This window comes from Lipotes vexillifer, unplaced genomic scaffold (assembly GCF_000442215.2).
Source record: "Lipotes vexillifer unplaced genomic scaffold, Lipotes_vexillifer_v1.1 scaffold573, whole genome shotgun sequence".
Classification (NCBI taxonomy): Eukaryota; Metazoa; Chordata; class Mammalia; order Artiodactyla; family Lipotidae; genus Lipotes; species Lipotes vexillifer.
Genome location: NW_006796432.1, coordinates 1,227,069 through 1,249,791, shown reverse-complemented (window position 1 = coordinate 1,249,791; position 22,723 = coordinate 1,227,069). Strand labels below are relative to the sequence as shown.

The 22,723-nt window shown below is 46.7% G+C and overlaps 1 protein-coding gene across 4 annotated transcripts in view; it reads left to right on the top strand.

The window, feature by feature from the left end:
* RPH3A (rabphilin 3A) overlaps nt 1-22,723 on the top strand; it is a 282,501-nt gene that overhangs the window by 241,209 nt on the left and 18,569 nt on the right. For all 4 annotated transcript variants that reach the window (XM_007468582.1, XM_007468579.1, XM_007468580.1 and 1 more), the window contains 8 exons: nt 9,320-9,449; nt 10,854-10,940; nt 13,340-13,505; nt 16,956-16,994; nt 17,094-17,246; nt 18,577-18,663; nt 20,386-20,448; nt 21,504-21,746. In XM_007468582.1, coding sequence (XP_007468644.1) covers nt 9,320-9,449; nt 10,854-10,940; nt 13,340-13,505; nt 16,956-16,994; nt 17,094-17,246; nt 18,577-18,663; nt 20,386-20,448; nt 21,504-21,746 — 968 coding nt within the window. The remainder of the gene's footprint in view (nt 1-9,319; nt 9,450-10,853; nt 10,941-13,339; nt 13,506-16,955; nt 16,995-17,093; nt 17,247-18,576; nt 18,664-20,385; nt 20,449-21,503; nt 21,747-22,723) is intronic.

Genomic DNA, 22,723 nt, shown 5'->3' with positions numbered 1-22,723 from the left:
CCATCAAGGAGAGAGTTTACGATCAACGGCTCCCCAGGTAGTGACGGTAATAAACAACGGTGGGAATTAATGAGTCTGAACTGCACACACCCTGCATGCCAGCTGCGTGGCTTCATGACAGAGCAATTTAGTCATTTAAGGACAGGTTCCCGAGAGACCCTGGCATTGGAGTTCAGAGCACCCCCCTTCAGAGCAGCCATGTCCCTGTTCACAGCTGATGGCCCAATCTAGGCTTCAGAAAATGCCGAGTTTAATAAACTTAATGGTAACATCCACTTGGCAATTACGGGTGCCAGGATAAGCAGCATGATTCTGGAATTAATGGGGTGTGGTGTGTGTGTGAGAGAGAGAGAGAGAGAGAGAGAGAGAGAGAGAGAGAGAGAGAAAGAGAAGTTGAGAGACAGACAGAGATAGAGAGAGACAGAGAGACAACATGACATCCACTCTCCTACTTTGCTGCATCTTACAAACAGTTGTGTAATCATGCTCAATCACAGCTCTAAAGGCAGCTGCTCTGGCTTCATACCATCAGTGATGGAACACCAGCTTTTCATCATTTCCCTCACCAATTCAGGAACCGGCACATAAAGCCATCACACCTTCACAGGTAGGGTGTCCTCAGCTCTGCAGCTCGCCACGTTAAGCCCACTTCCTGGAGCAATTGTACATCCATTAGCCTTCTCTTCGGCATTCATCAAGACACTGCAGCAATACTTGTTTGAAAGCTCAAAAGCAGTTGCCTGAATGTTTCCAAGGCCAGTTTGAACTTTTTTGAGGGAGCCTGGGCTTAACAAGTAAGCACTGTCTGATCTGCATTTGGCTTATATCCTTGTCTGCAGAAGGCAGCCAACTAGGGCTTGGCTCCCTGCAAGAGCAGAGTGTGTACAGCCATGTGTGTGAAAGTGTGTTCTGTACATGGGTGCTGATCATGCACCTGTTCCTGTGTGGGTATATGTGCCATCCGTGTGTGTATTTAGAGATGGGCACACGAGTCCTGTCAGTTTCTAGTCACTCCAGCCCCTTTAAAAGCTTTAGAAAGACGGGGCTTCCCTGGTGGCGCAGTGGTTGAGAGTCCGCCTGCCGATGCAGGGGACATGGGTTCATGCCCCGGTCCAGGAGGATCCCACATGCCTCGGAGCGGCTGGGCCGGTGAGCCATGGCCACTGGGCCTGCGCATCCGGAGACTGTGCTCCGCAACGGGAGAGGCCACAACAGTGAGAGGCCCGCGTACTGAAAAAAAAAAAGAGCTTTAGAAAGACGGATTTCATGGGCAGATTTTAGCACCCTCCTTATATAGGAAAAAAATGTGAGTATAGGGAGCTATAAACGCCACAGATCTCCAGAAGAAATAATTAGCAGCAATCATGACTGAGTAGTTACCATGTTCTGGGCATTTTACAAACACTCCCATGTAAAAAAAAAAATTTTTTAACATCTTTATTGGAGTATAATTGCTTTGCAATGGTGTGTTTGTTATTTTCTGCTTTATAACAAAGTAAATCAGCTATACATATACATATATCCCCATATCTCTTCCCTCTTACGTCTCCCTCCCTCCCACCCTCCCTATCCCACCCCTCTAGGTGGTCACAAAGCACCACCGAGCTGATCTTCCTGTGCTATGCGGCTGCTTCCCAGAGTAAAATAGCTATCTATTTTACATTTGGTAGTGTATGTATGTCCATGCCACTCCCTCACTTTGTCCCAGCTTACCCTTCCCCCTTCCTGTGTCCTCAAGTTCATTCTTTAGTAGGTCTGCGTCTTTATTCCCATCTTGCCCCTAGGTTCTTCATGACCATTTAACTCTCATTTTATCTTTGCAACAATCCTAGGAAACAAGGCCTTTGTTTTCCCTAATTTACACATGAAAAACAGAGACTTAGAAAGGTTAAGTAACTTTCTTGAGGTCACAGAGCTAGGAAATAGCAAATATGGACCCAGGCAAGGTCACTCCAGAATGGACACCCCAACACCTGCATCATAAGTGCCTTGTGGGACTTCCCTGGCAGTCCAATAGTTAAGACACCGTGCTTCCAATGCAGGGGGGGCAGGATCGATCCCTGGTCAGAGAACTAAGATCCCACATGCTGTGCAGTGCGGCCAAAAATTTTTTAAAAAAAGTGCCTCGTATTTCTAAATTCTGAAAGTGTGTGCGCATGCAGGTGTGGATGTGTGTGTGTATGTGTGGAGAGTCTATGTTTTCCTGGGGTTGTACTTGGAGAGGGTGATTAGAACCTCACAGAGTCCAAAGCCTGATTTGTCTGACATCCACAGCAAGGCAGGGAGGAATTGCCCAACCTTGCTCTGGAGGAGTACTGGAATCTGATTTGGACCTGAATCAGGTGGAAATAGAACCTGGGTGGCAGATGGGGCGTGAATGTGGTTGTGGTGGGTAGGATAATGCCCTCCCCCACCACAAAGATGTTCACATCCTAATCCCTGGAACCTGTGAATATGTTATCTTACATAACCAAAGGGACTCTGCAGGCATGATTAAGAATCTTGAGATGGGGAGATGATCCTGGATTACCCAATGTAATCACAGGGATCCTTATAGGAGGGAGGCGGGAGGGTCAGAGTCACAGCAAGATTGAAAAATGCTACACGGCTGGATTGAAGATGGAGGAAGGGGCCACAAGTCAAAGAATGTGGGGCTGCTTCTAGAAACTAGAAAAGGCAAGGGAACAGATTTTCCCCTCGAGCTTCCAGAAAGAACACAGCCCTGTCTGCCAACACCTCGACTAAGTGAAACCCATGTCAGATACCTAATCTCTAGAACTATTAATGTAGTAAATAATATAAGCCGACTAAGTTGTAATTTGTTACAGCAACACTAGGAAGCTAACACACAGAGTAACTCCTTGAAGCTGGCTAGCGTGCAATGGCATCTCTCACGGCCTTCCTGCTAGTGTACACTTTCACCACCACTGAGTTAGACCCACTTGGGGCAGTCTTGTAGTTTCAAGAGACCTGGTCCAGCCCCATGTGTAGACATAGTCCAGTGACCTGCCTGCCTCACTCTACCTGGAACCACTGCGGCATTTGAATCACTGCTCTGAGCCTCCCAAGGACTCCATTCATATGTCCATATGTTGTCTCAAAGTGGGGGAGTTGAGTCTCCTCTACTTAAAGCCCTTTCATGCTGTCCCATCACTCTTAGACTCAAGACCCTGCATGGAGTGGCCCCCGCCCACCCTCCAGCCTCATCTTGTACCATCCGGCCCACCAGCCCCGCTAAGCATCTCTCAAGTCCCTTGCACATGCTGTTCCCTCTTCTTCCAGTGCTTTTCTCCACCCTATTTACTGGGCCAGCTCCTCTTTATTCTCAGGTCTCAGCTCAACAGTTACTTCCTCTGAGGCCCCATCTTACTGTTCATGTCTCTCTCTGTGAGTTCTCATAGCTTCCCATACTTGTCCTTCAGAGCACTTACTCTAAGTGTAGTTATGATGATCGATGTGATCATTTAAATAACGTCTGAGTCCCCCACTAGAATGCCAGCTCCATGATGGCAGGCACCTCATTTGTTTTGTTCCCCCTTGGGTCCTCACTGTCTGCTGTCACACGGTAGGTTCTCCATAAATATTTGTCAAATGAATGAGTAGACCATCTGCATCTATTGGGACAGCAAAGTCAGAGCAACTTGGGAATCCACTTCCCACCCCCTCCAGAGGTCATCTGTTGGTGCTCAGAAGAGGGGACATAACCTTTCTGGTGCCTCCGGGAGCATCCTGGGAAATGGGAGATGCCCACCCAGCTTCACTGAGTAACCGTCAGCTCCCCTTAAGCACCCAGCCTGGTGATATATGGGTTTCCTGGACTGAGGTGCAAGTAGGAGCCATAAAGTTAATCAGACGTGTAAAGACATAACTAGAGAGTGACAGCCACTTACAATGTCCAGCTAATTGGGCCCTTAATGTGGAGACATTAGACTGGCAAACAAAAGTATCCTGACAATGCAGACAGGTCTTCTCTTAGTCATTGAAGGTCCTTCAGTTTCAAAACACAAGGGGAAATCTTGATGTTTCAGCCTCAGCATCTGAGAATCCCTGAATGTTTCCGTGGCAGGAAGCTTGAGGTGCGTCTCATCTAACCCCTCACATTATTGTCTGGGAAGAGGGCACGCAGAGAACAAAGCCTTTTCAAGGTCATTGACTGAATAAGAGGTAGGATTCAAAGCCATGACTTTTAACCCTTGGCTTACATGCTCTCTGTCTTCAGAAATGCACTCTATTGTCTAATGTAACGCATGTTTCTTGTAGAAAGTATGAGGAGTCCAGGTAATTGGTGCTTTAGGTAAGGGGGTAGCAGAAGCTTTATAGAAGGAAATAAAAATTACTCATAATCACACCACCTGGTGATAATCCCTGTGAATATTTCAGTGTGTTTCCTTTCTAATTTTTTTTTGTCCAGTGCACACCATGAAGATATTCAGATGAGCATGTTCCAAACCCAACCTCATATCATGATCACAATTCTACATCCTGGGTTTGGGGTTTTTTCCCCCCACTTAACATAATAAGGAGAGGATTTTCTCATGTGATTTCTCCCACTGCTTCCTTCCTTACTGAAGCATTTCTCAAAGTGTGGCCAGGAATTCACCAGCACCAGGATCGTATAGGGAGTCACTTCAAAATGCACACACTCTGGACCCACCCCAGTCCCATAGAATCATTGTCTGAATGTTGAACACTCTCCCCAGGTGATCTAGATAGACCATACATTTTGGAAACATCCCCCCATGCCGTGGCTCTCAATAGGGCTGCATGCTGAAATGCTGGTATCTGGGCGTAATCAGATCCATAGCTGAGTTTTAGAGCTGGGGCCCCAGGCATTGGTATTTTAAAACAATTCTTTCTGGGTCATTAACATGGGTTGAGGGTTGCTGGCATCTTTCATAATGCACATAGGTCTCTCCTGCCAAGACTGGTAACAACAAACATTCCTTATGGGGTGAAGAAACTGAAATGTTTTATCACCAGGATAAAGACCCATCTGTGACTCATGGTCTTCCATGATGTAATTTGGACTTAACTTCCCGCAAAGTTTTATTTCCAAGTTTATGCTACTTGGCTGTTGGGGCCCTCCCTGTTGAGGCCCTAGCATTCGGGGCTGCAGAGAGGATGTCCAAAATGGCGGGCTCCAGGAACCCCCCGCTCATCCTGATCTTTGAGCAGAGAAGGAAGGTCTGCCCATACTCACTCCACTTCCTTCTCTCTTTATTGGTCTAGACTGAATTCACAAGGAACAAGGGTCTCTACGCCGAGAGATGTGAATAATGATCTTCAATCTGTTGTTTTTCCATGCCATTTGCTGCCACCGATAGACGCTAATGAGACGCTCCCTGTACAATGCGTGTTAGTGGGGGCTTTTGGAGTTGAGGATTGAATGGTGGAAGGAACAGGCATCTTGGTAGGGATGGTAGAGTGTGGGTTTGCAAGAGGTGGGTGACTCCACACCCTTATTTTCCAAGAGGAGACAAGTAAGCCTCATAGGTTTCCTGAGCAAAGTACACTGCAGTTTAGAATTGGGTCGTCTATCCCATGCTCTCTTCCTGAGCTGGGTGGGCAAAGCTTGACTTGAGGCAGAAGGCTATGAGGGGACTTCAAGGAAAGCAAAGGTGGTTTACTGACACAGAAAACGAGGTTCTAGCCCAGGCTGAGTGACCCAAGTGACTCTGCCTTGGGACCCCCATTGATAGAGTGAGAAGAACAAAATCTAACCACTTTCTGGCTAGGTCAGTCCATGAAGGAGAAAATAGGTGAGAACAAAGGTGTGTGCCAAAAAAAGAGAGAAAAAGAAAATATATATCACTGTGCAATTTCCATCCCCTGCCTCCGTTAGCTTACCTCACTGTCTCATAATTCTGTGGCATTGAAAGGCAACCTGAAATTCATCTGCTCCAGACGACTTCAGACTGTTTCTTTAAACAGTGGAACCAACTTTCCAAAGGAAATCTAATTCAACAGCTCAAACAAATGAAAGAGATAAATGCAGACATGCTCTGGACAAAATGGGGTTTTTTGGTTCCTGAGAATCACTCCCACCATACCTCTATAGTGGGTGGCCCCAAAATGGTCTCTAAAGAACCCCTGGGGTGCCATAAAGCACAATTTGACAACCACCAATTTAGCCCAACACCTTCCCTTTTACAGATGAGGAAACTGAGGCCCAGAGAGGCAAAATTCAGGGCTAAAATCCAGATTTCTCAACCCTATGTTGAGGATTCTTTAAGGGAACAAGATGATGGCACAGCTGTTGGGTGTCTTGTCCTGACCTCTGAGAAGTCAGAGGCAGGTGAGATAGAAGCAGCTGGGGTGACTGCACGTGTGCAACTTGGTTCCTACCAGTGAGGGAGGGTCCCTTGGTGTGGGCAAGGCAGGGGAATTGAGCAGGGTGGAGGTTGGACTGTTCAAGAAGGTCCCCATGGCTCTGCTTGGCAGTAGTGGCAGTGAGGTCTGATTAAGAACAGGAACTATAGCTGATTCATTTTGCTGTACAGTAGAAACTAACACGATATTGTAAAGCAACTATATTCCAATAAAAATTAATTTTTAAAAAAAAGAAGAACAGGCACTCGAGAGCCAGACTGCCTGGGTCTGAGCCCAGGCTTTCTCCACCTCCCCGCTGTGTGACTTGGATACCTCACTTAACCTCTCTGTGCTTCACTTTTCTCATTTGGAAAATGGGGACAAGAACAGTCTTTAGCTTATAGTGCTGCTGGAAGGATTCATTAAGAAAATCCATGTGGAGTGCTTATCTCTGTGCCTGGCACATTGAAATTGCTCAGCAGACACTGGCTGCTGGTGTTCTGAGACTGAGGACTGGGCGCTCCTGGTTTGTGCTGCCTCCCATCATCCTATAAAAGCAATTTCTAGAGAAAATGTGGGGAGGGTTGGGGTAGAGGAAGAGGAGAAGGAGGAAGAGAAGAGCGTGCTGCCTTTGGTTCTGCACATCCTGCCTCTCAAAGCAGCTCTGTCCAATCTGGGTCACAGCAGGTGCTAGAGCCTACAGGCTGCTTTGGGCTCCTCTGTTGAATGGAACATAGAGGGAGAAGCTGCTGTTTATAACACAGCGAGCAGCGTGCTTTGAGGGGATGGCAGGAGTGAGGAGGACCTGTGGGGAGAGTCAGCATCAGGTGGCGGCCAGCAGGTCTGCCAGGGACTTTCTGGAGCCTGTGATACTCACAGCTGATGTCCACAGCTGAGAGCCAGTGCGTGGAGTGGGTGGGCAGGGTCCGGCTCCATCTGGGTCCACTGGCTGTGGCTGGAACAGGAACAATAAGGTTCTGTTTGAGGAAAAAGCAAAGAGGTGACTTCAGGCTGGTGGGAAGGGTCAAAAACAACCCACCTGAGATCGAAGCAGGATGCCCCCACAGGTGTAGTCATTATGTGTAGCCTTGCTATTCAGAGTGTGCCCTTGGGCCAGTAGCATCGTGTGGAATCACTTGGGAGTTTTCTAGGAATGTAGCACCTCAGGCCTCACCCCAGACATGATGCTTCAGAATCTGTTTTAACAAGCTGCCAGTGTGACTTGCGTGCACATTAAGTTTGAGAAGTGCCAGTGTAATACACATGACACCTGGCTTCCAGTTTTAGCTCTGTTACTTCCTAGCTGTGTGACCTTGGACAAGTAATTTAACTTCCTTGTGCCTCACTTGCCTTAGTTGTAAAATGGCTTCTTAATAGTGCCTGTCTCTTAGGGTTGGGTGCCAAAGCACTTCATACCGCGCCAGGCCCATAATAAACACTATGTAAGTATAAGCTGCTATTGTATGTCACTTGACATTCAACTCAGCTTGCTTTTGCTGGATACAAATTTGGGAAGTGGCCTGCCTTCATTCATTCATTCGTTCATTCATTCATTGGCTCGACCATCATGTGTGAGCACTCACTGTGGACCCCAGGTACCGTTCTGTTCCTGAGAACACAGCAGGGAACAGGACAGACAAGATCCCCAGCCCAGGGGAGCTCAGAGTCTAGGAAGGCAGCCAGGTATGGACTCACAATTAACTAATTACTTAATGTAGACAGTTCCACAATTACTTACAAATGTGACAAGTGCTATGCAGAAGGGTTGCCAAAAAAGTAAATAAAATGGATGGTCGGAGAAGGCTTCTAAGAGGAGGTGATATTTTAACTGGAATATGAAGGATAAGGAGAATCTAGGCAGGAAAAGTGTGTGTGTGTCTGTGTGTGTGTGTGTGTGTAATGAGGGAAGGCTGCATTCCAGGCACAAGGACCAGAATGTGCAAAAGTGCTGAGGCAATTAGAACTAGAACTCAAAGAAGGCCAGTGTAACCAGAGCAGTGGTTCTTAAACTTTTGTCAAAATCTCCTGGAAGGCTTGTTTAAACAGATTGCTGCCCCACCCCCGGAGTCTCTGATTAGGGTTGTTGTGGAGTGGGGCCCAAGAATTTGCATTTCTAACAAGTTCCCAGGTGACACTGATGCTGATCATCACACTTAGTGAACCACTGAGCTAGAACATTGAAGCAAGAGGGCGAAGAGGTTTGGGGTTTCATCTGGGGCCAGACCACGTAAGGTCATGGAAACCTCATGGAATGAGAACCAACTAAAGGTTTTAAAGGGAAGTGGGAGTGCCATGATCAGATTTATGTTTTAGGAACATCACCAAGGCTGTGATGGGGAGAACAGACTGTAGAAGGCATGAATGAAAGCATGGAGGCTAAGGGATTAGTCATCCAGGGGAGAGATGTCAGTGGCTTGGTTGAGGTGAAGACGGAGAGAAATGGGTGGATTCCACCCGTTTCTGGATTCCACCCATAAGTGTTAGAGCGTTAGACATGATAGGATTTGGTTGGGTCATTGAATGTCTGGGAGGAGGGGCTCAGGAAGACCCTCTAGGTGTCTGGTTCAAGCAAGTTAGCAGATAGTGGTGCCATTTCCTGAGAATGGGAGCAGGTTTGCTGGGGATGAGGATGAAGAGCAGCCAGGATGAAGAGTTCAGTTGAAAGCACAAGTTTGAGACCCAAGTGAAGACGTCATACAGACAATTAGATAAACAGATCTGGGCCTCCGAAGACAGTTTCTGGAGGAGGTGACATGAGAAAAGACTAGATAAGGTTCTTAATCTGAAGTTGGTAGAATAGATGGGCTTTGGGGATGTCGGAGGGGTTCCGTGATGTTCTGAAAATATATCAGAATGTATGTGCCTTTTTCTGGGGAGGGGTCCAGTAGTCATTATCAGATACTCAAGAATCTATGACTCAAAGAAGGTTAAGACCATCAGCCAGATAATGAGGGAGAAGCTGGTGGTCCCTGGTCCTATAAGGTCCGTATAACCCTGACTCTGCTTCCAGGCGCCTGGTGGACCGTCTGGAGAACATGAGGAAGAACGTGGCTGGGGACGGGGTGAACTGCTGCATACTGTGTGGAGAACAGCTGGGGATGCTGGGCTCTGCCTCTGTAGTGTGTGAGGATTGTAAGAAGGTAACCATCACCCTCCCCTTCCCTGCTTCCCCGCTCATCACATGCATAGGGGCTAGACCTGGGCTCCAGCCTTTGGGGGCCTTGGGTCTTGGGGATGGAGCTTGGATCGAGAAAGGTAGTTGCCAGAATATAATTCCTTCTGGGATGCTCCCATGCCCAGCTGTATTCCGAGGTAACCCTGATCCTGGTTCCTCCCCTAGAAGTCACTCTGACCCTTCTGTCTCCTTGGAGCTCAGCTCCATCCAAGATGAACTTGGGAGACTGAAGTAGGACATGAACTATGGTTGAGCCTGCAAGTATCCTGGTTGTGGCTTAGCAAGTTATAGGTCAGGCTAAAGAGCATGCTGGGGGAATTCCCTGGCGGTCCAGTGGTTAAGACTCCACGCTTCCACTGCAGGGGGCACGGGTTCAATCCCTGGTTGGGGAGCTAAGATCCTGCATGCCACAAAGTGTGGCCAAAAAAAAAAAAAGCATGCTGGGCTTGTGTCTACATGGAAGACACATGTGTACATGGAAGCCCTACCCAGCATTCTCTACCCTGGGGTACAGTTCAAGCCACTTAGAAAGCCCCTCTCTAGCCAAGTTAGGCCAAGTTAGACTTTGGTCTTCTTAAGCATTCACTCTTGAAGGGGAGTCTCCCTGTGCTCTCTCCACCCTGCACCCTCTCCTCAAGCTGTCTGAACTTGACAATTCCAGGACAGAAATACAACTGTCCTTGGGTCTGTCTGATTCCCAGGAAAGGAATTCAGGGGAGTGACCCAGCTGGAGACATCCGTAATGTCACTTGGCATCTCCTACTTGGGGTCCCTTTTAGCATTTAGAATGGAATATTGGGGAAAGGTTATCTACTCCAAAAAACTTGCCTTCTGTAGTCGACTAGTTAGTGAGAATTTTGTGATCTATTTGTTTTGACTTCCAGAAAACTCAGCCAAAAGTATAATGTTCCATCATATAGTCATGGCATTTACTCAGATAACGTCTTTCTCCATAAGGAGCTGAATCTGTAGTTATAGACTAGGGTGTCTCAGATTCATTTGGGAAAGAAAGAAGAAATAAAGTAATAAAATGGATATAGAGTCTCTCAATGATTAAAAAATCATGTCAGTGATCTCCCTTGTATGGATGATGAAAACTCCAACCCCACAGGGACTCTTGGAGAATCCCTTCATCCCGTGCTTGGGAATGACTCCAGTTCTTGTTATCAGAAATCAAGACTCAGATTGGAACTTTATTCTAACTGGCCTTGGTCATGGAAGGGACGTGAGGAAAGGAGAGTTCTATTGCTTTATGTCCATCAAGGGAGAATAGGGCTTCATTGCCACCATTCCCAGCCACTTCTCCTGATCATCGGCATCTCCAAGCCTGGCATATCTGAGTGTGCACTGGGCTATGTTTTGTCCCCAGAATGTCTGCACCAAGTGTGGGGTGGAGACCTTCAACAGCCGCCCACACCCTGTGTGGCTCTGCAAAATCTGCATCGAACAGAGAGAGGTGAGTGGATTGGTCCCATTCAGCTCCTGGAGCATCCTCTCTCCTTTGTACAGTTCCCCCTTCCTTGCTATAACCAGGGGAGTAAGGTGGCAGTTGCGGGGCTGGGGAACCTGTTCAGGCACATGTCTTAAGGGGTTGGTATAAAAGGAACCAGCTCAGCTGTGAACACTGGCAGGACACAGTATTTGAATGAATTTCTTTTCTCACCTCTCGCTTCTGTGACTTTTCCTTCTCTCCCTCCCTGCTCTCCTCTTATTCATTGCCCTCTGACATCCATTATTCCCTACTCCCCATTTCTCATCTTCTGGGTCTTCCCCTACTGCCACCTTCTCCTTCCCTCTACTACACTTCTTGTCTCACACTTTCCCTCATTTTCTTTTCTTTCCCTGTACAGATCTTCCTCAACTTACAATGGAGTTGCCTCCCGATAAACCCATTGATAAGTAGAAAATGCATTTAGTACACCTAACCTAGTGAACGTCATAGCCTAGCCTACCTTAAATATGCCCAGGGCATTTACATTAGCTGACAGCTGGGCAAAATCATCTAAGACAAAGCCCATTTTATAATAAGTGTTGAGTATCTCCTGTAATTTATTGAATACTGTACTGAAGGTTAAAAAAAAAAAGAGGGGCTTCACTGGTGGTGCAGTGGTTGAGAGTCCGCCTGCCGATGCAGGGGATATGGGTTCGTGGCCAGGTCCGGGAAGATCCCACATGCCGTGGAGCAGCTGGGCCCGTGAGCCATGGCCGCTGAGCCTGCGCGTCCAGAGCCTGTGCTCCACAGCCTGTGCTCTGCAACGCGAGAGGCCACAACAGTGAGAGGCCCACGTACTGCAAAAAAAAAATAAAGAAAGAATAGCTGCATGGGTACAGAATCATCGTCAGTATATCAGCTGTTTCCCATCGTGATCGTGTGGCTGACTGGGAGCTGTGGCTCCCTGCCCCTGGTCAACATCATGAGACAGTATCCAATCGAGTATTGCTAGCCCAGGAAAAGATCAAAATTCAAAATTCGAAAAGGACTTCCATGGCAGTTCAGTGGTTAAGACTCCAAGCTTCCACTGCAGGGGGCGCGGGTTCAATCCCTGGTCAGGGAACTAAGATCCTGCATACTGCATGGTGTGGCAAAAAAAAAAAAAAAATCAAAATTTGAAGTATGGTGTTTACTGAATGCATATACCGATTTTGCAACACTGTAAATTCAAAATATCATAAGAAAACCACTGTAAGTTGAGGGCCGTCTGTACTCTCCTCAGAGCTCTTTTTTCCCTTTCATCCTTATCTCGTCTGCCTTTTCTTCTTTCTCTCTTTGCCTCTCACCCTTCACACTTCTTCCTCTGCACTGTCTTCACTCTATCTCTGTTTTTTTCTCTCATGGAATCTTTCTCTTACCTAGGCTTGCTTTTTATTACCCACTTTGTCCCAATTAACTCCCTTTGCCTTTTCCCAATTTCTTCATCACTCATCTTCTGCTGCAGATTCCTGCCTTGGAGGCTGTTCCAAGGACCATATTTCCCTCAATATCAGTCAGGGTCCTGGGAGAACAGATGGCACAATCCATCAGGATTATCAAGGAGGCTTTGATAAAGGTGCTGTTTGCAAGGGTCTGGGCAGGGATGAGGAAGATCAGCGAGGCGTGGTGAAGCACACAGCACCAGCAATAGCAGGGTTGCTGATATCACTCCTGAGACTGCAGGAGTGGAGGAGGGAGCAGTTACCAGACTGGACACTGGGTATCACCCAGCAGAAATGTAGCCACTGCCTGCCTAGCAAGGAGGGAGCCAAGGGACTCAGTACCCTGACCTCACTATCTTCTTTCTGCCGATCCCCCACTGATGCTCTCCTTGACCTGATCCACCTGGAAGGTAGAGATCAAGAAATTCCAGTTACTGTAGTCCTTACTGGTCAGCTTCCTGGGGCACAGAGCAGGGTGAAAAAAGATGTAGAACCAATCTGAAGGGGCAACAGAAGATGTCCACCACACTACCGCAGGTGGGACGCTAATCCACAAGGCAGGGAAGAAGGCCAGAGGTCTTGGGGAGGATGTACGTGGATCATCCTCTTTACACCAGCCAGTGTAGTAGGGAGCACAACACATTTAAGAGGTGGGAGACTTGGTGTCCAGTCCACTGTCTGGCTGTGTAACCTTATACCTGTTCATAACCTTTCTGATATTCAACTGTTTCCATCAAGAGGTTGGTTATTCTCTATTGAGTGTTCAGGGATATTGTGTGAATCAAATAAGATTTGTGAAAGACTGTGTACTGGCGAGAAAATGCACTGCCTATTGTGTCAGTGCTCTGTGAGCAAGGAGAAAAGTGAAAAATTGGCTCTCGTGAAGGCAGGAGCAGTAGTGCTTGGCTGTCGTGTCTTCATATTCTACCTCTCCTCCCCCAGGTGTGGAAGCGCTCTGGAGCATGGTTCTTCAAGGGCTTCCCCAAACAGGTCCTCCCCCAGCCTATGCCCATAAAGAAGACCAAGCCCCAGCAGCCAGCCAGTGAGCCCGCTGCCCCTGAGCAACCCACCCCTGAGCCCAAACACCCTGCCCGGGCTCCAACTCGAGGTAGGAAAATACAGCTTCTCCTTTCAGAACCAAGGATGGGTCTTGGCTAACTGGTCTATCTGGAGGGTGCCCTGACGTCATGTTTGTGTTTCTACCCAGTTGGTGGGCAGCCAGCCTCTGGGCTTGGGTCTAGGTCCCCTATGTCTCCTTCACAGCTCATCACAAACCTTTATCAAAAAGGTAGTTCAGGGAACTCTCCAGCAATGCCAGGCTGCCAAAAGACTTTGTTGTCATCCCTGATGGAGTATTTAGAGGTATAACAGAGGTGGAAATCAAAATTAGGAACTGAGAAGGACTCCCAACATCAGAATACACGCTGGAGTCTGGGGGGTGGGGGAAAGGGGGCTTGCTGAGAAGGCCTTCTTTGCTCCTGATTAAAAATAAAAGATGAGGGCTTCCCTGGTGGCGCAGTGGTTGAGAGTCCACCTGCCGATGCAGGGGACACGGGTTCGTGCCCCGGTCCGGGAGGATCCCACATGCCGTGGAGCGGCTGGTACCGTGAGCCATGGCCGCTGAGCCTGCGCGTCCGGAGCCTGTGCTCCGCGGCGGGAGAGGCCACAACAGTGAGAGGCCCGCATACCACAAAAAATAATAATAATAATTTAAAAAAAATAAATAAAAGATGAATAGCAAGGAAATTAGTAAAAGAAAATTACCAGTACTCTGGACATTACCACTATTATCTAAGTATTATTATTATTTATTAAAATGATGGCAAAAAAGGGAGAGACAAAGCAATAAAAAGAAAAAGTATGACCCCAATGAAAACACATTTTAATATAATAAGGCCACTAAGACTGACCAGATAAAGCCCTTGCAATACTTTCAATTAACTAAGTGATAAAATCTGGTCTGAACGACAATTCTAGAGTTGAGCGCAGTCAGTGCTTCTAAAAGGAAGGTTATAGTTGAAGGTCTTAAAAATTGAAGTGCCCAACTATAACTTCTCAAGGTGCCCAGTACAGTGTCTGTCAGTCAAAAGGCACTCAACAAATACTTTCATCCTGGCAAGCCATCAGAAATTTCTGCTCCTTGCAGAGACTCACCAAATTGTCAGCATATACTGCATCCCTGAGAAGCCCCACAGTTCCACCTCTAGAACATCTTTCTTCCTGGTTAAACATTACTCCCTCTAGGCTGAGAAGACTGCGTAGCTTTACTGTCAAGATCTTGAACATGGGAGCCCAGGAAGACCTGAGTTTGAATTCCAGCTCTGCCACTTACAAGTCATGTGAGCTTGGATGAGTGACCTAACCTCTCTAAAACTCTTTCCTCATCTATAAAATGAGATTAATAACTCACTGGGTTATTTTGAAGATTAAATGAGATGCTACAGGAATACCTCATTTTATTACACTTTGCTTTATTGCACCTCATAGTCACTGCAGTTTTTTATAAACTGAAGGTTTGTGGCAACCCTGCATCAAGCAAGTCTGTTGGTGCCATTTTTCCTGCTCACTTTGTCTCTCTGTGTCACATTTTGGTAATTCTCACAGTATTTCAAACTTTTCCATTATTATTATATTTGTTATGGTGATCTGTGATCGGTGATCTTCAATGTTACTATTGTAATTGTTTTGGCTTTTTTTTCACAATAAAATATTTTAAATTAAGGTATGCGCATTTTTAAGACATCATGCTGTTTCACACTTAATAGACTACAGTATAGTGTAAACATAACTTTCATATGCAGTGGGAAAAAATTCGTGTGACTCACTTTTTTTGTGATATTCGCTTTATGGCAGTGGTTTGGAACTGAACCTACAATATCTCCAAGGTATGCCTGTACATGTACAGTACTTTGCAGAGTGCAGCACTTAGTAAATGTTGGCCAATAGTACATAATATTAATCACCTACACACAGACATGTACACTTACACACATAAATGGTATGAATTAGCTTATTATATAAACTCTAGACAAAACAAATGACTCTGAAAATATTCACCTCATTGGAAAGAAGTAACATCACCTGCATTGCATAGCAACTCCTAAACAATTATTGGCAATAACATCTAGTGCTGGTGAATATGTGGAGAAATGATGGTATAAACTGTTGGTAGGACTGTAAGTCACCTCCAGCCTCTTGAAAAGTAATATGGCAGAGGTTATTAAAATTTGAAGTGTATATATTATTTGATCCAACAGTCCCTCTCTGGGAATATATTTAACAGCAAGAAAAGTACCCATATAAAAGACATATGTATAATTGTATTTATTGCATCATTGTTTATGGTAGCAAAAATACTGGAAAAAACTAAGTGTTCATTAACGGGGTAATTGTTGAATAGATTATGGTATATCCACACCATGGTGTATTAAGCATCTTTTAAAATTGAATGATGTAGGGACTTCCCTAGTGGTCCAGTGGTAAAGAATCCGCCTTCCAATGCAGGGAACGCAGGTTCGATCCCCAGTAGGGGATCTAAGATCCCACATGCCATGGGGCAACTAAGCCTGTGCACCACAACTACTGAGCCCGCATGCCTCAATGAGAGAGCCCGTGTGCCGCAAACTACAGAGCCCATGTGCCCTGGAGCCTGCGCGCCACAACTAGAGAGAGAAAACCCACATGTCGCAACTAGAGAGAAGCCCGCGTGCTGCAACGAAAGATCCCGCGTACTGCAACTAAGACCTGATGCAGCCAAAAAAAAAATAAAGTAAATAAATATTTTTTAAAAATTGAATGATGTAAATATATATTGTAGATTTGGAATTATGCCCATGATATGAGCTTTCAATATTCTCTTAATGAACAGTTATGGAACACCTAGTGAGTTCCAGGCTCTGTTCTATGCCCCAGGGAATCAGTGAATGGAACAGATAAAATCCATGCTCTCAAGCAATTAAAATTCTAGTGGGGGAAACAGATGCTTAACAAACAGCAAATGCAAATACAACATAATGTCAGGTAGTGATAAGTGCCAGGAAGAAAAATGAAACAGGTAGAGGGGATAGAGGCTTCATGTTGGACAGAATGGCCAGAGAAGGGCTGTCTGAGAGATGATATTTGGGGAGAAACCTGACCAAGGTGATAAAGAGGGCTCATAGAATCTTTGGAAATACCGTGTGCAAAGGGTTTGAGGTTGGAGCACGCTTGGTGAGTTCTGGGGAAATTCAAATTAAGTGAACAAAGCACATTCTAGAAACAGTACGTAGCCCATGATCCCAATTTGTTTGCAATGGAAATAATGTGAAATTTGTAGATAGGCTCTATATCAAAGGGGAAGTTGGGAAAGGAAACTTTTAATTTTTTTTTTTAAAGTTCTTGGGAATGGTGGATGGGCCCTTTTGTGAGCTCCTTAAGTGTCAGCTCTCCAGAAAACATCAAATATTGGGGGTTTGCCAAAAAGTTCATTTGGGTTTTTCCATAGGATGTTACAGAAAAACCCAGGTGAACATTTTGGCCAACCCAGTACATACACGTCATCAGTTTTCTCTCTCTCCAGGTGACTCTGATGACAGGAGGGGCCCAGGTCAGAAGACAGGTGGGTTCTGCCGACTCTGTCTTCTACTTTTGAGACAGGAGTCCTTTTCCCCATTCCTCCATTGCCTTTTCTCCCTTCAATTCATGCTTTTCCTTTCAGGCCCTGGCCTGGCCTCTGCTCCTGGGCAAGGAAGCTATGGGCCTCCTGTGCGCAGGGCCTCCGAGGCACGAATGAGCTCATTTAGCCGGGACTCAGAGAGCTGGGACCAGAGCCACGGCGGAGCTGCTGATGACCCCAGCCGGAGCCCAGCAGGTGAGAGAGATGGGCAAATCCAGACAGGCTTCCTGGATGAGGAGAATCAAAAGGAATGGGGAGAACAGTGGTTTTTTTCATTTATTCATTGGCACTTGGTAGGCATTCATTGAACACTTGTTGAATGACTGAGTGAGTAAATGAGTGAGTGAGTGAGTGGATGGATGGATGGATGGATGGATGGATGGATGGATGGATGGATGAACAAGGACCCAAATGAACAAGCAAACGGAAGTGCTAATGCCAGGACCCTGGGACAAGAATTTGTAAGCCCCAGCCAGAGGTGGCAAAGCACTTTCTGTCATGATCATTCAGACATCTCTCCAGTGAAAAATATTTGGATTCAGGAAAGGTGGGATCCAGCCCAGTGAGATAAAAGAAGACAGGGTATTCTTCTAGAAATGTCATACTTTCTCAGTACCAGGAACTGCTGTGTATATCATCCCCATTTGATCCCCCAGCAGCTCTGCAGGAGGCAGTAGCATCTAATAGTCTCAGGTAGACTCTGGAGACCAAATGCCTGAGTTCAAACCCTGGCTCGGCTACTAACCAGCCAAGAGACGTTAGGTGAGCTCCTTAACCCCTCTGTGCCACAGTTTCCCCATTTGTAAAATGGAGCTAATAAAGCACCCACCTCAAATGGTGTAGAGATGAAATAAATTCTTATAAAAATGTTAATCAAGTGGGTAGAGTTGTTGCCTCCATTGAAGCATCTGAGGTTCAGAGAGGGTAAGTGACCAGCCCAAAGACACACAGCTTATCAAAGAAAAATCTGGGATGCAAAGCTAGGTCCATGTGAAGATAAGAACAGTCTTTCAATAATTATAAAGTAATATCAACATCTGCCAGATGTTGAGTGTTTACTACATGCCAGGCACTGTTCTGAGCATTTTACATGTATTGTATCATTGTGTCTCCACCACAACCCTATGAGGTAAGTACTGTTATCCCCATTTGATGGATGAGGAGACTGAGGCCCAAAGAGGATAGGTCATTTGTGCAAGGTCACAGATGTTGGAAGCAACGTCGCAGAACCTGAGCTTTACAACGTCCATGTTGTTGCAGTGAGTTGCTCAGGGGCATCTGAGTATTGGAAAGAGAGAACACACGGAGGGGAGGAGAAGAGGGTCTGAAAGAGCTGGAAATGTGGGGGGGCTGCATCCAGTTCACACCCAGAGGACCATGCCTCATGCCGGCTGACCGGTCCCAGGCTTCTTCCTGCTTTGACTCTGTGTGTGTGTGTGTGTGTGTGTGTGTGTGTGTGCGCGCGCGCGCGCACGCGTGCATGTGTGTGTGTGCGATATGACAGGCTCTTTCCTTTCCCCTGCAGGTTTGAGACGGGCCAACTCAGTCCAGGCCTCTAGACCCACCCCGGCCTTGATACAGAGTCCAGCGCCCCCCCAGCCTGGGCAGCCAGGTACGTGCCACCCACCCACCTGCCCAGGCTGTCACTCAGCTGTGACCCCAATACCTCCCACCCTTGCTTGCGGAACCCGCTGGGCTTTCTGCAAAGCTGCAGCCACCACCAAACCCTAAACTCTTCGAAGACCTTTAGAATGAATAATAGTCTAGGCTGGGAAGCTGGCGGGGGTGGGAGGAAGAGTGGCATCGTGTCTACACCTAAATGCAAGAAGTGACGGTACTTCATCCCTCTCTCTGTCCCACCTTCTGACATCATCACTCCAATGTCACAATTTTTACCACATGCACCTATGATCTGCCCTCTTATTTCCTTAATAGTTTCTTCAAACTGACCTCCTTTAAGAACATAATTGAGAGAAGTTATCATAAACTCTTTCAAGGAAATTTTAAGGACTTCAGACTTCAAGGAACAGGCAAAGGTTCTCAAACAGATATGTGAGATTCAGGAAGAAATGGTGGGCAAAGAGATTAGTAATGTGAGAAAATCTGAACATATATGGCTTGTGTAAAACAATGGAAATAATTCCTAATTGGTGCAGTTAAAAATCTGTTATTTTAAAAGAAACCTATAATAATGGCATAAGTGGGAAACCAGTATTCCGTACCAGAAAAAGAGAGTATATTAGTTTTCTAGGGCAGCCATAACAAATATCACAAACCGGGTGGCTTAAAATAACAGAAATGTATTGTCTCACAGTTCTAGAAGCCAGAAGTCCAAAATCAAGGTGTATCCAGGGTTGGTTCCTTCCATGAACTGTGAGGGAGAATCTGTCCCAGCATCTCCTCTTGCTTCTGGGGGCCTCGGGCATTCCTTGGCTTGTAGATGTGTCTTCACATCATCTTCCTTCTATGCATGGGTCCCTGTGTGTCCAAATTTCCCCTCTTTATAAGGGCTTAGTCATATTGGATTAGGGTTCACCCTAATGACCTCATCTTAACTTGATCACCTGCAAAGATGATCAAATATTCACATTCACAGGGACTGGGGGTTAGGACTTGAACATTTTTTTGGAGAACACCATTCGACCTATTGTGGGGGGCTGTTATAAAAATTAATGTACTGAAAATAAAACGGTGCAATGACATTCTCAGTACTCTGGCCTGCTGAAGGTTCGGAGCCCGAGGCCTGTCCTCTTTTGCTCAAAAGGGACATTTGCAAAGGTTAGAGAAGTGTTAAAGTAGCACCTAGATGAGACTTTTCCCATGACGGGATCAGTGTGGAAAGGCAATGGGAACCCAGAATGACTTTCTCACTCTGTCATTGGATGTTATTTCATGCCCCATCCCTGTGGCTCTCCCCCACATCCCAAGCTTCGGAAATGTAGTTATATAGAGTCCTCTGGACCAGTAATGACCCCGTAATAATGGTGGACTCAAAGCCTGAACTTGCCCGTTACCTTGCAAGCGCTTCTTGCTCCATTTGTTTGTCGACCTCATAACAGCCAACAAAACATGAAGAGCAGGTAACACTTGCTCATCCCCACTTCACAGAGGAGGAAGCTGAGGCCCAGGATGGAAGGATTTGGGCTTGAAGCCAGGGCTTTCCAACACCAGAATCCCCCAATGGGACTGTTCCTGCATCCCTGGGTACCTCTGCACGTCACCTGCTGCCCCTGGGCCTGTGTTCACACCTGTGAAATGAGGGGGGCTTAGGGCAAATACCCAAATGATGCCGCCTTCTCTATTCCAAACTTCTTTCTCTCTTTTCCCCACTCAGGACCCCCAGGAGGCAGCAGACCCAGTCCTGGGCCAGCAGGACGTTTTCCAGATCAGAGACCAGGCAAGTGTTTGCCTCTTTCTGTGCCTGCACAGGTGACCACCTCTTCCACTGACTGAGAGAAAGAGAGAGAGCAGGGGCTGCCAGACATTGGCCCATTCTGCATCCTGAGACCCATCTGATGAGCTCTAAGGGAATTCCCTAATTCTAAAACTCTATAGAGAGGCTGTACTAAGCTTAGATAGATAGAAAATGACAATACATACAGTGATTAAGAGTACAAGCTGCCTGCATTCAAATCACTGCTTCTTTACTTCCCAGCTGTGTGACCCTGGGCAAGTCACTTAACTTCCCAGAGCCTCAGTTTCCTTATCTCTAAAAGGAGAATAATCCAAGGACCTACCTCACAGAGCTGATGGGAGGATTAAGTAAACCAATACATGGAACACCTTAGCACGTGGCCTGCAATGTATGAAGACCACACCGAGTGACAGTGATCACTACACCTGATACATATGCAGCAGCACCAATCACTACAACAGATTCATTGCTTTCTAATGCACCAGCTACTGCGCTAAGTGCTGTGCACATACTAGAAATTTTTTTAAATGATAGCTAATACTATTTGAGCACCTTCAGGTCTTAAAATTCCCATCTTACAGGTGAGAAAACTGAGGCTCAGAGATAAGTAATCTTGCTCCAGCTGAGATTCAAATCCAGGCTGTCTGGCTTCAGAGCCCATAGCAGTGAGGGCTCTCAGTGAGGTCTGTTTTGCTCATGGAACTTGTTATAAAACATAGATTCCAAGGCCCCACCACAGGGCCTGCAGATTCTAGATGGAGCCTGGGAACCTGCATTTTTGCAAGCCTTCCTTGGGTGGCTTTGACAAAGGCAACATTCTGAGAACCGGTGAACGGCATGATGTGGCCCCCCTGTCCACTGGAAGTGACAGTCCCCCATTGCAGGCCAGTGGGTAATTCTGGCACAAAGCTCGCCAAGCACCTGGTACACAGTAGGTGCCCATCACTTGCGGTAATGCTGCAGCATTTGTCACTGCTGTTGTTATGACGCAGGGACTCAGCTGCCTCTTTCCCACCCTCTCCCCATCTCCCCTGCAGAGGTGGCTCCGAGTGACCCCGCCAGTACAGGGGCCACCGCCCCACCGCGAGAGGAGAGAGCCGGGGGAGTTGGGGGCTATTCGGGAGTTGGAGCCAGGGAGGACCGAGCGGGCCACCCACTGGGTCCCTATTCCCAAGCGTCTGCTGCTGCTCCCCAGCCGGCCGTGGCCCCAGCCCGCCAGCCCCCACGCCCAGCTGAGGAGGAGGAGGAGGAAGCCAACAGCTATGATTCAGATGAAGCAAGTAGGTGACGCGTAACGGAGGGGTGGCTGGAAAAGTCACTTCAGCGGTTGACCCCAGGGAAATAGGAATGACTCTGGGGACAGCTCTGTACATCCCCAGCCCCCCAATATGCCAAACCTAATAAACATATTTACCAAGTTATAAAAATACGAATTCGTGTTACTAAATTCACAAAATGACATCGGCTTTCTAAAGTATAAGTGCTATGTATTTTTTTCATTGTTGTAAAAGACACATAACATCAACGTTAACCATTTACGTAATTTTTTAAGAGTGCAATTCAACTATATTCACACAGTTCTATTTGGTGGTTCCATAGAACTATCGTATGACTCAGCAATTCCACTCCTAGGTGTATATATAGATAGGTATCTATTTTAATTGTTTCCCAGACTCTTTGGCGTGTGTCTTCTAAAAGTCATTTTTTAACCATGACTTTAAAATTTCTGACACTTCCTCTTGCATCCATCCATTCAATGATTTATAAAGTGCCTGCTGTATGCCACACACACACACACACACCAGTGGCATTTCTCCTGGGTGTGGCTGGGAGCAGCAGGGGAGAGCTGGGGTGGCCTTTGTGAGCTGCAGGGAAGCATAGATGGGTTGTGTCTGGACCTGATGCATGCTGTGGGGTTGGGGGGACGTTCTAAGAGCTCCTGGTCAGATGGGGAGACTGGACCCACTCAGAAGAAATGGACCAAGGGCTGTAATCAGCGGGATGGCTTTGGCCCATCGCACCACCTCCCCTCGTTGTAAAAGGGAAAGCAAATACCACCTCCCATGCAGGGCTGAGGGGTCGTAAACTGAGGTACCTGCTGAGAAAGGGCTTCATAAACCAGAAATCATTATTATATAGTGCGAAACACACATGAGGAATTATTATTATATGACATGCACATCAGAAGTAATAATAGTCAACACTTGTTGAGCCCTTATTTTGTGCTGGGCACTTTTCTAATTGTGTTACGTGCACA